The sequence below is a fragment of the Suricata suricatta genome, chromosome 2, assembly GCF_006229205.1.
Source record: "Suricata suricatta isolate VVHF042 chromosome 2, meerkat_22Aug2017_6uvM2_HiC, whole genome shotgun sequence".
NCBI classification, from domain to species: Eukaryota; Metazoa; Chordata; class Mammalia; order Carnivora; family Herpestidae; genus Suricata; species Suricata suricatta.
The window spans coordinates 100752246-100767424 of record NC_043701.1 but is presented as its reverse complement, the minus strand read 5'-3'; the positions used below and the strand labels follow the sequence as shown (position 1 = coordinate 100767424).

Sequence of the window (15179 nt, the reverse complement as noted above, 5' to 3'; positions counted from 1 at the left end):
TCGTGCTCCCAGGTACACCCGAGGAACAGGCTTAAGATAGACATGTCCATTCCAGAGGGGAACTCGGAAGGCGGCAGGTTTGGGATCCCGTGCACATCACCCCCTACCAATGCAAAACCACGAGACCTGAGGCTTGAGGATCATTCTCTCCGGCTCCATGGCCATTTGCACGTGCCGCCCAGTGGCTGGGGCAGGGAGGACCAGGAACACAGGACCGACAGGGAGAAGCGGAGCGTGTCCAGAGCTTTCAGTCTGATCTCTTTTCTCTTTCTTTCTCTATACAGAGTTTGCAGAATATCTACGATGTTCTCAAGTGGGTTTTCACCATATTCCCTCAGTTCTGCCTGGGTCAGGGGCTGATCGAACTCTGTTACAACCAGATCAAGTACGACCTGACCCACAGCTTTGGCGTCGATTCCTATGTGAGCCCCTTTGAGATGAACTTCCTGGGCTGGACCTTCGTGCAGTTGGCCTCACAAGGCACAGTGCTTCTCGTCCTGAGGATTCTGCTGCACTGGGATCTCCTCCAACGGCCGCGGTACGTCCCACGGGGCTCAGCCTGGGAGGGCGCCGACCAACCTTTGACTGGAGAGGCAGAGAGGGCTCCATCATGGAGACTGTAAGACAAGGAATGTGTCCTATCAGTGCTCCACGAAGTTATAATGAGTGCAGATTGTGATTTTAGGTTTAGTTTTTTTTTTTCAATTTTCTTCTTTTCTCTTCTTTCTGATCACTGTGAATCACCAACCACAGGAAGGAGACTGTCAAAAGATAAAGCACTAACCTGTGAGGTGATCGTTCCAATGATTTCATTTTCCCCTATGGGAAGCGCTCAATTTCCCAACATGTCGGGTGAATTTCGTTGATACTATAACATAATTCATTTTTATGACTAAATAGCATTAACTCCTAGAATCAGGAACAGATAGAAACTCAGCACTGATAACCACCTGGCCCTTTGCCAGATCCTGCTGCTGTTAATGCTGCGTGCTTAGTTTTGTTAGATGTGTTCTTAGCTTTCTTAGATGAGGATGAACGTCCGTAGCACAAGGAATATATATGTGTATCCAAATATTTCTTTTTTTTAATGTTTATTTTTGAGAGACAGAAAGAGAGTGTGAGCAAGGAGGGACAGAGACAAAGAGACACAAAATTCGAAGCAGGCTCCAGGCTCCAAGCTATCAGCACAGATCCTGATGCGGGGCTTGAACTCACAAACCGTGAGGTCAAGACCTGAGCTGAAGTCAAACACTTAACCGACTGAGCCACTCAGGTGTCCCTAATATTTCTTAATACTAACATTTACATATACACTGTATGTAAACACATAATAATACAGAACTTACGTTTATGTTGATGTACCTACTTATGTAGACACACACGTCTGTATCATTCTAAGTGGGATTTAAGGTTGCTTTGCAAAGCTGTCTAGAATATTGCCAGGTAACACATTTTATTTTAAGAATTTTGACTTTATTTTTTGAAAAAAATTTTTAAATATTTATTTAATCTTGAGAGAGAAAGACAAAGCATGAGCAGGGCAGGGGCAGAGAGAGAGGGAAACACAGAATCCGAAGCAGGCTCCATGCTTGAGCTGTAGGCACAGAGTCTGATGCAGGGCTTGAGCCCATAAACCATGAGATCGTGACCTGAGCTGAAGTCAGCTACTTAACCACCTGAGCCCCCCCGCCCCCGCCCCTCGGTGCCCTGGGTAACACATATTCAATGTCTATGGAAGAAAACTGCTTTCCTGGATCGGCCTCAAAGGGGCGTGTCTCTGCCTCTGTGAGTTATGTGGCCCGCATCCATTGACTAGTTCTTTCCAAGAGCTGTGTGTTCCTCTCTAGATTCAACTATGAGAGGGATCCTTCGTGGAGAAATTACTAACGAGGACCATGTCACTGGAGAGAACCTGTCAAGGATCACGGGCTCATGACTAGTATTTTGTGGTGATGACTTTACAGAATTTTTCTAGTCCGTCTTTTCAAGGGATGCTTCCTTTATAATTCCTTCCAATCTGCTAAAGCAGCAAACTGCTTTGAATACAAATCCCAAAGGCTGTCTTGAACTGGGCACTGTTACTCTGGGGTCCATAGATTTACAGTATCTGACTGAATTTGGAAGAGAATTCGGAGTGTTTTTCCAACGTAATTGGTTCTGTGATTGGCCCTCGTGAATTTAATCTGTTTTATTTATTTATTTATTTATTATTTATTTATTTTTAATAGTTTATTGTCAAATTGGTTTCCATATAACACCCAGTGCTCTTCCCCACAAGTGCCCTCCTCCATTACCACCACTTCCCTTCCCCCTCCCCCTCTCTCTTCAACCCTCAGTTTGTTTTCAGTATTTAGTAGTCTCTCAGGTTTTTCGTCCTTCTCTCTCCCCAACTCTCTTTCCCCCTTCCCCTCCCCCTGGTCCTCCATTAGGTTTCTCCTGTTAGACCTATAAGTGTAAACATATGGTATCTGTCCTTCTCTGCCTGACTTATTTCGCTTAGCATGACACCCTCGAGGTCCATCCACTTTGCTACAAATGCCCAGATTTCATTCTTTCTCATTGCCATGTAATACTCCATTGTATATATATATATACCACATCTTCTTGATCGATTCATCAGGTGATGGACATTTAGGCTCTTTCCATAATCTAACTATTGTTGACAGTGCTGCTATGAACATTGGGGTACACTCACTCCTATGCATCAGCATTTCTGTATCCCTTGGATAAATCCCTAGCAGGGCTATTGCTGGGTCATAGGGGAGTTCTACTGATAGTTTTTTTGAGGAACCTCCATACTGTTTTCCAGAGCGGCTGCACCAGTTTACATTCCCACCAACAGTGTAGGAGGGTGCCCGTCTCTCCACACCCTCGCCAGCATCTATAGTCTCTTGATTTGTTCATTTTAGCCACTCTGACTGGTGTGAGGTGGTATCTCAGTGTGGTTTTGATTTGTATTTCCCTGATGATGAGTGATGCTGAGCATCGTTTCATCTGCCTGTTGGCCATCTGGATGCCCTCTTTGGAGAAGTGTTTGTTTATGTCTTCTGTCCATTTCTTCACTAGATTATTCATTTTTTGGGTGTGGAATTGGTGAGTTCCTTGTAGATTTTGGATACTAGCTCTTTATCTGATATGCCATTTGTAACTATCTTTTCCCATTCCATTGGTTACCTATTAGTTTTCTTGTTTCCTTTGCAGTGCAGAAGCTTTTTATCTTGATGAGGTCCCAAATTTAATCTATTTTAAAACCTAAAGTGTAGAATCCCCTTGGATGGATTTCAGGGGGCCCCAGTTTCTGGTAGCATCAAATGACTTTAAAAAATTTTTTTAAAGTTGTTTTTATTATTTACTTTGAGTGGGAGAGACAGAGCATGAGCAGGGCAAAGGCAGAGAAAGAGGGAGACAAGAATCCGAAGCAGGCTCCAGGCTCTGAGCTGTCAGCACAGAGCTGGACATGGGTTTGGAACTGATGAACCATGAGATCATGAGCTGAGCTCAAGTCGGACGCTCAACCAACTGAGCCACCCAGTGGCCCCAAAAGACTTCTATTTCTATTCTATTCTATTCTATCCCATTTTATTTATTTTATTTTTTACTTATTTACTTAGAGAGCAAGAGCGGGAGGGGCAGAGAGAGAGGAATAGAGAGAATCCCAAGCAAGCTGCAGGCTCTCAGGGCAGAGTCTATGTTGGGCCTTGAACTCATCAACTGTGAGATCATGGCCTCAGCTGAAACCAAGGGTCAAGACACTTAAACGACCAGACCAGCCAGGTACCCTGAAAGACTTCTTTTTAAAAGAGAAGTCTTAGGGTGCCTGGGTGGCTCAGTCAGTTGGGCATCTGACTTCAGCTCAGATCATGACCTCACAGTTTGTGGGTTCAAGCCCTGCATCAGCCTTTGTGCTGACAGTTCAGAGCCTGGAGCCTCCCTCAGATTCTGTGTCTCTCCCTCTTTCTGCTCCTCCCTTGCTCATGCTTTGTCTCTCTCTGTCTCTCAATAATAAATAAAAATGTTAAAAAAAATAAGAGAAGTCTTCCTGTATTCCTCTGTGGAGAGTAAGTTAAGCCATATTTTAGAATAATGCCTGTGCTATCCACAGTAAATAGTCAGTATTTATTGCTCCTTGTCAGCGTGGAGGCTGCAAGGCACCGAAATTCAATCTAATGTAGACGCCCGCTGTCTACCACTCCTTACAGATGACTACTACGGCGACCACCCCACCAAATTCATTTATTTTTCCAAAGCCGCTTCTAGCCAGGTCACCAATCATTGTCTACACAAGAAAATCCAAGGTTCTCAGCCAGGCCCTCGCAAGCCGGGCTGCTAATGCTTGGTAGAGCGCTCCATGACCCTAGCTCTATGCCCATGGGTGGGGTTTGCCTCTGGTCACCTGCCCAGTCAGAGCCTCTGGGAGGACTGGCCTTCCTCACTTCCAAGACCTACTCCTGGGATGGCCTGATGCTTTCCCAGCCTGTCTTTCTCTGCTGGGCCTGCAGCATCTTTCTATAGCATTTGCGTGTTACTCTGCTCCACCTGACTGTCCGTTCAAGGGAACAGGAGACCCTGTCCCCCACATTTGACATGCATGGCTGTGTGTCAGTGACCAGTACCTGCCACTGGTCCTAGGAGCTGAGCCAGGGAGCCCACCTCCTTGCTGTCTGTCCTAGCCTGTGCTGACCCTGACCCACAGTCTGCTGCTGGCCTTCAGCTGTGTGCCCAGAACTCAGGTCTCCACCAGGACCTGAGCCCTGGCCGGACACCGGTCAGGCTCGGTGCATCTGGGGGCCTTCTAGCCAACATTCTCTATCTCTCTGATCTGGAGCCAGGCTTTGTGCTCTGTGCCCTCGGTGCTGGCTGGGCCCCAGGACAGCCTTTCTCTGTGAGTCTCCAGTGCTCATGCGTATCCCTCCTCGGTCGGAGGGTGGCTAAGTGGCACATTTCTGGGCACAGTTAAGGATGTGCTGCGTGTTGGGTTGTGAGGTGGCCAACGAGAAGTGACTCTGAGCCATTGTCCAGTGTCTGTTAGAATGACTTGATGTGTAAACAGATATGCTTTCCGCCCCTAAGCAACCCCAGCCCTGATCTCACAACCTCCAGGGCTGCCTCTGAGGAGGTATCTACACAGCTTCCTAGGTGATTCCTGGGTCAGAGCTGCTGGCGGGAAAACTTGGGAATGGGTCTTGGAAACAGGAAGGAAGACAGGGCTCAGTCTCACCTCTTTGAGATAGAAAAGGCTGCTGCAATGACAGGTGCTCTGGAGGGTCTAGGGACACACCTGCAGCCAGGAAAGGGGGACGTGACTGCCAAACAGAGAAGTGAAATGCGGTGATTTTTCACAAAGTGACCACAGCCATGTTCCCTTCCCCCAGACTGTCAGCACCTCCAACATTATTAACCGCTCTGTACGGAAACACTGTTCTTGCTTTGTTTTGTTTTGTTTTAACACATTAAAAGCCATTACGTTTTGGGGCATCTGGGGGGCTCAGTCAGTTGAGTATCCAACTCTTGATTTCATCTAAGGTCATGATATCATAGTTCATGAGTTGGAGCCCTGCATCAGGCTCCAAGCTGACATTGCAGAGCCTTCTTGGGATTCTCTCTTTCTCTGCTTCACCCCCTCCGCCCCTTGTGTTCTCTATCTTTCTCTCTGTTTCTCAAAATAAGTTAAAAAAACATTATGTTTTGTTAATTAAAATATATTAAGTTCACACACAAAGTTATGCATTTCAATTCCACCGTAGAATCCTTGTTGACAGTTCGGAGTACACGCATTTCAGAAGGATCCCTGTGCTGACACAAGGCTCTTGGAGTCATGATTTCTGAAATCTTGCATCGTTTTTGCTTTTGATTTGTTTCTCGCGCTTTTGCATGTTCTGTGGATGGCGTCATGTAATACATACTTCCGAGTCGCTAGCTGTGTTCTCTCATCATTGAAGTTGTGTGTGGAATAAATTCTGTCTTTGTTTGATGGTGATGTCAGGCACAGAACAAACTGTACGGAGGGGGCGCCTGAGTGGCTCAGTCAGTTAAGCATCCAGCTCAAATTCAGCTCAGGTCAGGATCTCCCAGTTCATGGGATTGAGCCCCGTGTGGTGCTCTGTGCTGACAGGTGAGCTTCCTTGGGATTCTCTCTCTCCCATTCTCTGTCCCTAGCCGACTTGTGCTCACTCTTTCCTCAAAATAAATAAATAAACTTAAAAAATCATAATAATACAAGGAAAAGACCTAGGGGCACTGGGACCTGGCAGTGAGTATTTTATGTTATGTGCCTTTTTATTTTAAAATAGTTTAGGACTCCCAAGAAATTGCAGAATTTGTACAGAGACCCTGTGTACCTTTCACCCAGTTTCTCCCAATGATGCTGTATTAATTTGTCTGTATTTTATATAATAATAACACTTTGGCAAAACTGGAAAATTGATTTTGGTACAGCCTTCACTCAGTGGTCTGTGCCCATTCAGTGACCAAAACGTTGGCATGTTACAGTTTACAGGGGAAGGTGAAATTTACTTTAAAGTTAATATGTGCCAAGTCAGAAACATAAGGAAGATTGAAAAGCAAGCAGCTCAGATTTGAAACAAATAGATAAGAGTTGAAAATTAAATTCGTGGGGTACCTGGGTGGCTCAGTTGGTTAAGCATCTGGCTTTGGCTCAGGTCATGATCTCACTGTTTGTGGGTTTGAGCCCCATGTCAGGCTCTGTGCTGACAGCTAACTCAGACCCTGGAGCCTGCTTCAGATTCTGTATCTCCGTCTCTCTCTGACCCTCCCCTGCTTGCACTGTCTCTCTCTGTCTCTCAAAAATAAATAAAAAACATTAAAAAATTTTTTAAAAATTAAAAAAGAAAAAGAAAATTAACTTCATGTTCCTCTGACAAATGCTTATTAAATCCATTATGTGAGCATCCATTTACACAATCCAATGTGTACTCTGTAACTGTAACTTTGGGCTCTTTTAGAAAGGTCAACTTTATTTAAGTGACCCATTTGTAAAAATACCTCGACAACTCCTTGTAACAGTTCTGTGATAAATTCTTTCTCCACCATGCACAAGAGTCTGGCAGAACTTTATTATTCGTAAAACTGAAAAAGCTCTAGTCAGGCATCCATCTATTTCTCTATCTTTATGAAACACATGCGTTTCCGTCATATTAGGAGATGAACGTGGACTGTTGCTCATTGTTAATATCCTGACAACAGAAGTGGAGTGCGTGGAGTAGAACTGATTGTGCCATCTCCAGGCCGCATCTTCTTTTTGTTATTAAATTTTTTTTTACGTTTATTTATTTTTGAGAGAGAGAGAGAGAGACAGAGACAGAGACAGAGACAGAGACAGAGACAGAGGTCGAGTCAGGTAGAGCAGAGAGAGACACAGAATCAGAAGCTGGGTTCAGGCTCTGAGCTGTCAGCACAGAACCTGATGTGGGACTCAAACCCATGAACCGTGAGATCATGACCTGAGCCAAAGTTGGATGCCGAATTGACTGAGCCCCCCAGGCATCCCTCGAGACGGCATCTTCTGTGTTCACAGGTTTCTGGCCTTCCTCAGTCTCCCTCTCTGGACTCTTTGAGTTCCTGTTCCCAGGTGTGAATGAACCCTTAACTTTATCTTCCCAGAGGTCACTCTGCCATCCAAGGCACAGTCACGTCTTCCAAGGATGTGGATGTGGAACAAGAGGAGATCCGAGTGTTGAAAGGAAGGACGAGTGAAGACCTTCTCGTGTTGTACAACCTTAGTAAAAGCTATGGAAGCTTCTTCAGGAAGACCGCCGCTGTTCAAGATATCAGCGTGGGCATACGGAGAGGGGAGGTAGGCACCGGCCGATCGCACTGCTTTTTGTCACAAACCCGTGCAACTCTAACTGCGGGCGCTGCTTGTCTTGTGCTCAGAGTAGCTGAGGTCAGAGCTGGAAGGCTCCTCATTTCTGGAATTCCCGAAACACTCAGCAGATGCAGAATCTGAGTGGAGAGTGTGTTGGCTCTTTTCCCCAAGGGACACCTTGTTGCTGATGGCATTTGTTCCGTTTCATAATTTTCTAAATTTCACATGGTTGAGCTTTAATCGTTACTTGGGCTGCGGGATGACGTGTTTTTGAGTGCACGTGTTTTCTCAGTCCAAGTCATTACAGGGACCTGTTCTAACTCTTATTGGGACTTCCGTGTTTCTTAAACAGTCAGTGACACCGACCTAACCAAACGCTCCTCAGGGAAGGGGACGAGCTCAGAATTTTTTTTCCATGGAGATGGCACTAATTCTAGCAGAAATGTTTAATCAGAGCAGCTAGAAGCCATGCAAATTGTTCCTGATCTGTGCTTAATTGCATAAAAAGAAATCAAGTCTGGAAGTGATTACCTTTAACTAACTGTTAAACATACAAGGTGCCTCGTACTCCTACTGTTCTGAGCTGCCGGGACAGACAGAGTGGGTCACGCGGTCCCCTGCACAGCGGCGAGGCTGTGCTGGGAGCGGAGAGCCCGTGTTTCAGAGAAGAGGGTTCTGAGGTAGAGAAGCCTGGGGAAACACTGCAAATCCACCAGGAATGGCCTGATGTGCTGCCCTGTGGTTTGTGGCTGAGGAGGACAGGATGCTAAGGAAGGAGTTTTCTCATGGTTGCTATCTGCCACTCAACTCAGAGTTGCAACCTTTGGTGCACCTTTGGTGTCACATCAAACTATATTTTTCTAACATTGCTTCAAAAACCAACTTCAGTTTTGCTGCTACCTGTCTGCAGTAATTTTAAGCAAAGGGTATGAGAAGAACTTGGAACGCTTTGTAAGGGAGAAAGTCCAGGGATCGGAGATGATCCCAGATGCCACTTACATTGGCATTCTGTTTGTGCTGACCTTTTCTTTTCTTTTAATGTTTACTTATTTTGGAGAGAGAGAGAGAGAGATGGAGCCTAAGTTGGTGAGAGGCAGAAAGAGAGGGAGACACAGAATCTGAAGCAGGCTCCAGGCTCCGAGGTGTCAGCACAGAGCCTGACCTGGGGTTCAAACTCACGAACTGTGAGATCATGACCTGAGCTGAATTCGTTCGCTTAACTGTCTGAGCCTCCCAGGCATCCTGTTTACTGGATGTTTTATGAACATGGCAGTTTAAATACTAAGATGTAAAGTGCTTTGCAAGAGCCGGTGGGAGAGGTGCAGGTGACTAAGATATGTCTCTGTCCGCTGGGGGAACACAGTGTGTGATATGCCAGCCTGTGTGCTCCTCCAAGGCAGGACGAGGTTCAAAGCACCTGAGTGGCACTACCTTAGAGCGGCAGGTCAGGTCCAGAAATGGCAGATGGGGGGTCCAGTGAAATGGGAAGAGCATGGATGTTGGCTCGGGGGACAATCTAGAAGAGCAGCTGTCACCCTGAGGGACAGAGCAGGGTCCTGTGCTTCATTAGGTAGGGGACAGCACCAGGAAGCCAGAAAGGGCACTTTCCCAAGATTCAAGGAGCCAGGAGGTCAGCCTGGGTCAGTGGACAGAGAGCCAGCTTACGCCGTCAGTCACAGACCAGTCTTGGGAGGAGACTTCAAGAGCCACACAGCCACTGTCTCTACCATAGACTCTCCAGCTGAGAATATGCTGAAATACGAGGTGAAGACTAGGTCTGGAAAAGACAGCAAGGAGGCTGTTTTTCACAGGGAATATGAGACAACGTTGGGCCGAAAAACCAGGAAAAACATTGACTTAGTGCTGAGTGTCAGAGTTTAGAACTAACATTTCTAACATTCTTAACTAATGTCGGGATCAGCCTAGAGTCTGAGTTGGGGGTGGGGGGAAGAGGCTGGGGGTCGGGAAAATATTCTTAGAACAGAGTTTGTGTAGTGGAGTCAAGGCATAATGATTACAATGATGTGGCTTCCAAAAACTGTGACCGTCTGTAGAAGGACACAGTTAGGACTTTGAGGGGACAGGAGGTCTCTGCACAGCCCCAGGCAGCTGGCCTTCCCTTCCGTATTCTGGAGTGTTCCTTACACGAGTTTACGGGTCCCCGACGGTCATTGAAATGGTTCCTCCGCTCAGACTCCAGGAGAGTTTTCCAGAGTGTGTAGCAGTCTGCAGAGTACTTGATAAAACCACGTGACGTCCAAGGTCTGCGGGTGTTGGGGTGCGGAAATGCCAGCTCCGAGCCAGCTGAAAGTCAAGGCCGTCTGCTGTAATTTAGATGATTTTCCCTTGCTTCTTCCCTCCCGACAGTGCTTTGGGCTCCTGGGGGCGAACGGTGCTGGGAAGAGCACCACATTCAAGATGCTGAACGGGGACACCCCTCCGACCTCAGGACACGCAGTCGCCAGGACTCCCACAGGGTAGGTGCAGGCACGGTCGTTCTTGCTGAGTGTGCACAGAACGAGGGGCCCTAGAACCGAGCTTCCTAGTGCCCCCCTGTTCTCTCCAGAAAGGGAAGAGCCCCCAGTGCTGAGAGGATAAGCTCAATGTGTCTGGCTGCAGGGTCAGAGGCATGTTGGCCTAAAGCAGCCAGGGCTGACCTCTCCCGTGGCACCCGAGGGGGTGCAGGTGTCCGGCCACCGGCTGCCAAGGGAGCAGGACTTGTTGGGGGGCTGGCTCTTCTCGCTTCACCAGCAGATCCAGCTTCAGATGTCCCCGCCCATGCAAAGGTGGCTCGGGGGCTGCGTGGTTTCCGTCTCTGTACCTCCAGACCCTCTCTTTCCAGTAGATGACTTGAAGGCTCAGGTGGGGGCAAGTGTACATATTAATCCAGACAGTGACATCTAGGGGAGCAGGGAAGCTCTATGCCCCTTGCTGCCAACACCACGGAAGATGCTGGGTGTCCTCCCGCCAGAGCTGCCCGAGGCCAGCTGGTCCCATCGGGGCTCTGTAGGCGACCCCACACGCAGACCTTCATCCCTGAGTGCCGCTCCTAACACGGCCTTTTCAGGCGTGCGCCGCCCCTCCTCTGATTCCTCCCCGGCTGCTGTGCCCACTTGGGAACGTCCATCTGGGCGTGTGGGCGCCATCAGACGTGTGGTCATCCTGGAGGCTCTGTCCTCTCTGCCTTGCTCTGATCAGGACTGGTCGTGGGAGTGTTCTCTTCCAAAAAGAAGAAACGCCTGTTATTAACCTCTCTGGAGGCTGGATTTTCTACTTGGTGTGTCCTCTGCTGAGTGTGTTCCGGGAGCAGCCGTGCCCCCCGCCCCCCAGTCCTCATCTCCCACCTGCAGTCATTCAGCTGTCTCTATGGCAGTAAATTCATTGCAACTTGAAAGTGTCGATAATAGATTTCAGAGGTCTACAGCTCAACTCTCGTGAGGAAAACCACCTGCCTCGCTGTACATCCTCAGAAGGTCCTTATATAAATAGTTGATTTCAGTCTGTCTGCTCAGCAGTAACATTCAGTTCCATGCACACTTGGAAACACTGTGCTTGAGGTTTTTTTAATTTTTTATTATTATTATTATTTAATGTTTATTTTTGAGAGAGAGAGAGAGAGAATGTGAGTGAGCATGAGCAGGGGAGGGGCAGAGACAGAGGGAGACACAGAATCTGAAGCAGCTCCAGGCTCCGAGCTGCCAGACGCTGGGGCTCGAACCCACAAACCACGAGATCACAACCTGAGCTCAAGTCGGATGCTTAACCAATTGAGCCACCCAGGCACCCCTTGAGGTTTTCATATATAGGTTCAAATAGACTGTTGAAGACAATTGTTTGAAAATATTAAATCACCCATTTGTTAGCTAATTCTTTGCATTGACAAATACATATTGTTGTTCTGTGACGTGCCAGGCACCCGGAAAGCAAAAAGTCTTCTTGTATTCCTAAAATGCAGTGTCAATATCTCCTACTAGTGTGATTTACACATACACTCATACCTGTGTGTATATATTTTATTTTATCTGTTACCTGTATGTGAAGTGTGAGTGGTTGAATGGGGTGTTTGTGTGAAGTGATGTGTATTTTATTTATTTTACCTTTTTTATTTTTTAAAGTTTATTTCGAGAGAGAGAGTGAGCAAGTGCGAGCACATGAGTGAGGGAGGGGCAGAGTGAGAGGGAGAGACAAACCCAAGCAAGATCTCAGCATGGAGTCTGATGTGGGGCTCGAACCCATGAACTACGAGATCATGCCCTTAGCCAAAATCAAGATTCTGATACTTAACCGCCGCACCCACGCACCCAAGGGATGCGTATTTTAAAATCAGAGAGGAATAAAGAAGGTCATTTGGTATACCTCATTTACATTATTCCAGGAGCGGCTCCTAATCCCATTCAGCAATATTGTTTTACTTTCTGCAAATCTGCTGGGCATAAAATCTCATTGTTAAGTTAAATTGCGCATCTTTCATTATTCATGAACTTGAATGCTTTTCGCACATTTATTTGTAAGGTAGGTTTCCTTTCTGCCAATCGCCTGCTGTGGCCTTTATCCTTTTCTCTCTAAGGGTGTCTCTCTTTTTGTTATTTGTTCATGTTCATGTAAGTGTTTTCCATACATTGAACTGAAAACTAATCTTTTGCCTGTTTTATGTGTTTGAAGAATTATCTTTCAATGGTACGTTGTATTTTAACATTGTTTTAAAAGTTTCTGTGTAGAAATTTGCAGTTTCGATGAACCCAATTTGTCATTTTTTCCCTTTGTTAATTCTTGTTCTTTGAATTTTAAGAGATTCTCCTCATTCCGAGGTCATAAAGCTTGACCTTGATGTCTTTATATGGAGTCTATATTTAGGTACCGTGTGGTAGAAATATACAATAAAATGTTGGTTTGTGAGCATAATGTGTTCCCAGGACATGCTTGTCATCCAAAGAACTTGTACCTGAAAGCGAATTTTATGAACTTTTGGCTCAGTTGTGATCACGTGAGATTTGTTGTCACGTATGACTCGTATTGCAAGATATTGCTCATTTATCAAGTTAAAACTTATTAGAAATGTTTGCTCCTCCTGCGGAACCCTCGCAGAACAGGTTCCTCACAATCCAAGGTTTTACTGTAGTTTGATTGTTTTCTATCCTGAATTCCAGTTGGCTTAATGCCGCCTTCTCAACAAGGCATCCTTTTGTCCATCAGTTGGAAGCACTTCTGATTTATACCATGTCCCCAGATTCGCTGGGGCTCTGCCTTGGTATCTCTTGCTTTGTGATGCATCCCACTCTGCTGCTCTGCCTGTCTCTCCTCCGAGTTCGTGACTTTCAGAATTGTTGGAACTCTTTTAGGACCTTTACTCCATGTTATTTTTCAGGATTATTTTGCCACCGTCTATAAAAATGTCCCAGTGTTGGCATTTTGACTACGATTGCATCACATTTGTAGTCTAACTTGAGGAAATGGAGATCTTGTTGAAATTTCGTCTGCCTTTTGCATGGCGATGATATACAGGCATTCTTTCAGGTCATCTCAACATGTTTGATTGTATTTTGCAGTTTTCTTTACAGAGTCCTTGCATATCTGTTTTAGATTTATTCCCCAGAGGAATGTGTCTCCATCAGGAAGTACTGAAACTCTTTTAATTGCTTTGCTGTTTTTTTTTTTTTAATTTCTTCTTATTGGGTTTTTTCTCTTGGCTTCGGGCTTTGCTAGCTGACCTCACAAGTTGAGTTTATGTGATTGCTTTTGCTCTCTCTTTTGCTGCATGTCCACTTGTGTTTGTCCGTTCTGGCTTGCTTCCACTCCTGATTCTCTGGATCCCCCGTGCAGAGCCAGGTCCTGTGATGACAGCTGTGGGGTCCCAGCCTGCAGTGATGGGGGAATATCCATTTCTAATTGCTGCATAGCTTAGTCTGAGGAGCCTAGGGGGTGAGGAGCCTTCTGGTACCCGAAGCTCTAGGCTGCTTCCCTCAGCATCCTTCAGGAGGGGCGGGGCTGTCTGTCGGCCGAGGTATCAGACCGGACTTGGTTCTGGTCCTGTGTCATCATGCAGGAGCCCTTTTGGTGCCCATTACTTTGCAGGGGTCAGACGCCCAGCTGCTTTCTGTAACTCCGTTCTGGAACCCTGCAGACAGTGGCTTGAGACCTGCTCTTGCATTCTCTGGTCTCTGAGGAGCAGAGACATTTGTGTGTGTTTTTCTTTTCGAGACACTAATTACATAGCAATGAACGAAGTGAGTAAAATCTAGTCCTTGTGTTTTGGGTGGATAGGAAGAAGTGTTAAGCAGTGTGTCCACAGTTTCCACTGGGATTTTCGTTGATTTTATGTTGCGGTTATAGATTCATTTGGGAAGAACAAAACTTTTTATACTGTGTCTTATCCTCCGCAAACTTTGAACTGTCCAAGAACTGTCAAAATGATATGAAAAGGCAGCACCTATATGGCTCACTGAGGTGGTGGCGTTTCTGTGTTACCACCTGTGACAGTTTGAAAATTATGTTCCTATTATTTGTTACTTTGCGAGTATTATTTTGCAATTTTATTTAAGTTAAGGAAAACCTTAAATGTATCATTTTACATTCCTACAGATGAATGTTTTATAGTCCTTATTCTTTTGACACATTTATGTCATAAATAACAGATTCTTGATTATTAATCTGGCCTTATGTTTCTGTAGTATATTTAATTTTGTCATGGATGTAAATCTCTTACTTACTAAATTTTATATAGATTTTAAAATTTATGAATCATAAGAGAAACTGGGTTGCTACTGAAAAATTTTATTTTCTATCCTTCCTCTTAAATTATTCCTATCCTTAATTTTTGTTGTAATTTTGACAACTTACATTTTCTTCAAAACCTATTACTTAATTTAAAATTTTAACACTAACTTCTCATTCTAACTTCTTAATGATTTTATAAAGTCTTCTTTCTCTAAATGAGTTATCAAATCATCAAGTCTGTGGTCTACCTCAACCCTAAAAATGTAATAATGGTATTATTGCTGTCACTGCCCTTTAAATGACATATATAATTTTGAGTTAGGTTCTCAAAAAGTTTCATACATTTGTTATTTCCCTGATGATGAGTGACATTGAGCATCTTTTCATGTCTGTTGGGCATCTGGATGTCTTCATTGTAGAAATGTCCATTCATGACTTTTGCCCATTTCTTAACTGGATTATTGATTTTGGGGTATTGAGTTTCATAAGTTCTTTATAGATTTTGGATACTAGCCCTTTATCAGGCATGTCATTTGCAAATATCTTCTCCTATTCTGTCGGTTGCCTTTTAGTTTCATTGATTTTTTTTTTTTTTGCTGTGCAGAAGCTTATTATCTTTTTTTTTTCTGACAGAGAGTGT

At 45.3% G+C, this 15179-nt stretch overlaps 1 protein-coding gene across 1 annotated transcript in view; it reads left to right on the top strand.

The window, feature by feature from the left end:
* ABCA13 (ATP binding cassette subfamily A member 13) overlaps positions 1 to 15179 on the top strand; it is a 317064-nt gene that overhangs the window by 244293 nt on the left and 57592 nt on the right. Inside the window, exons 53-55 of the mRNA XM_029919211.1 lie at positions 285 to 538; positions 7621 to 7813; positions 10193 to 10302. Of these exons, the coding sequence (XP_029775071.1) occupies positions 285 to 538; positions 7621 to 7813; positions 10193 to 10302 (557 nt within the window). The remainder of the gene's footprint in view (positions 1 to 284; positions 539 to 7620; positions 7814 to 10192; positions 10303 to 15179) is intronic.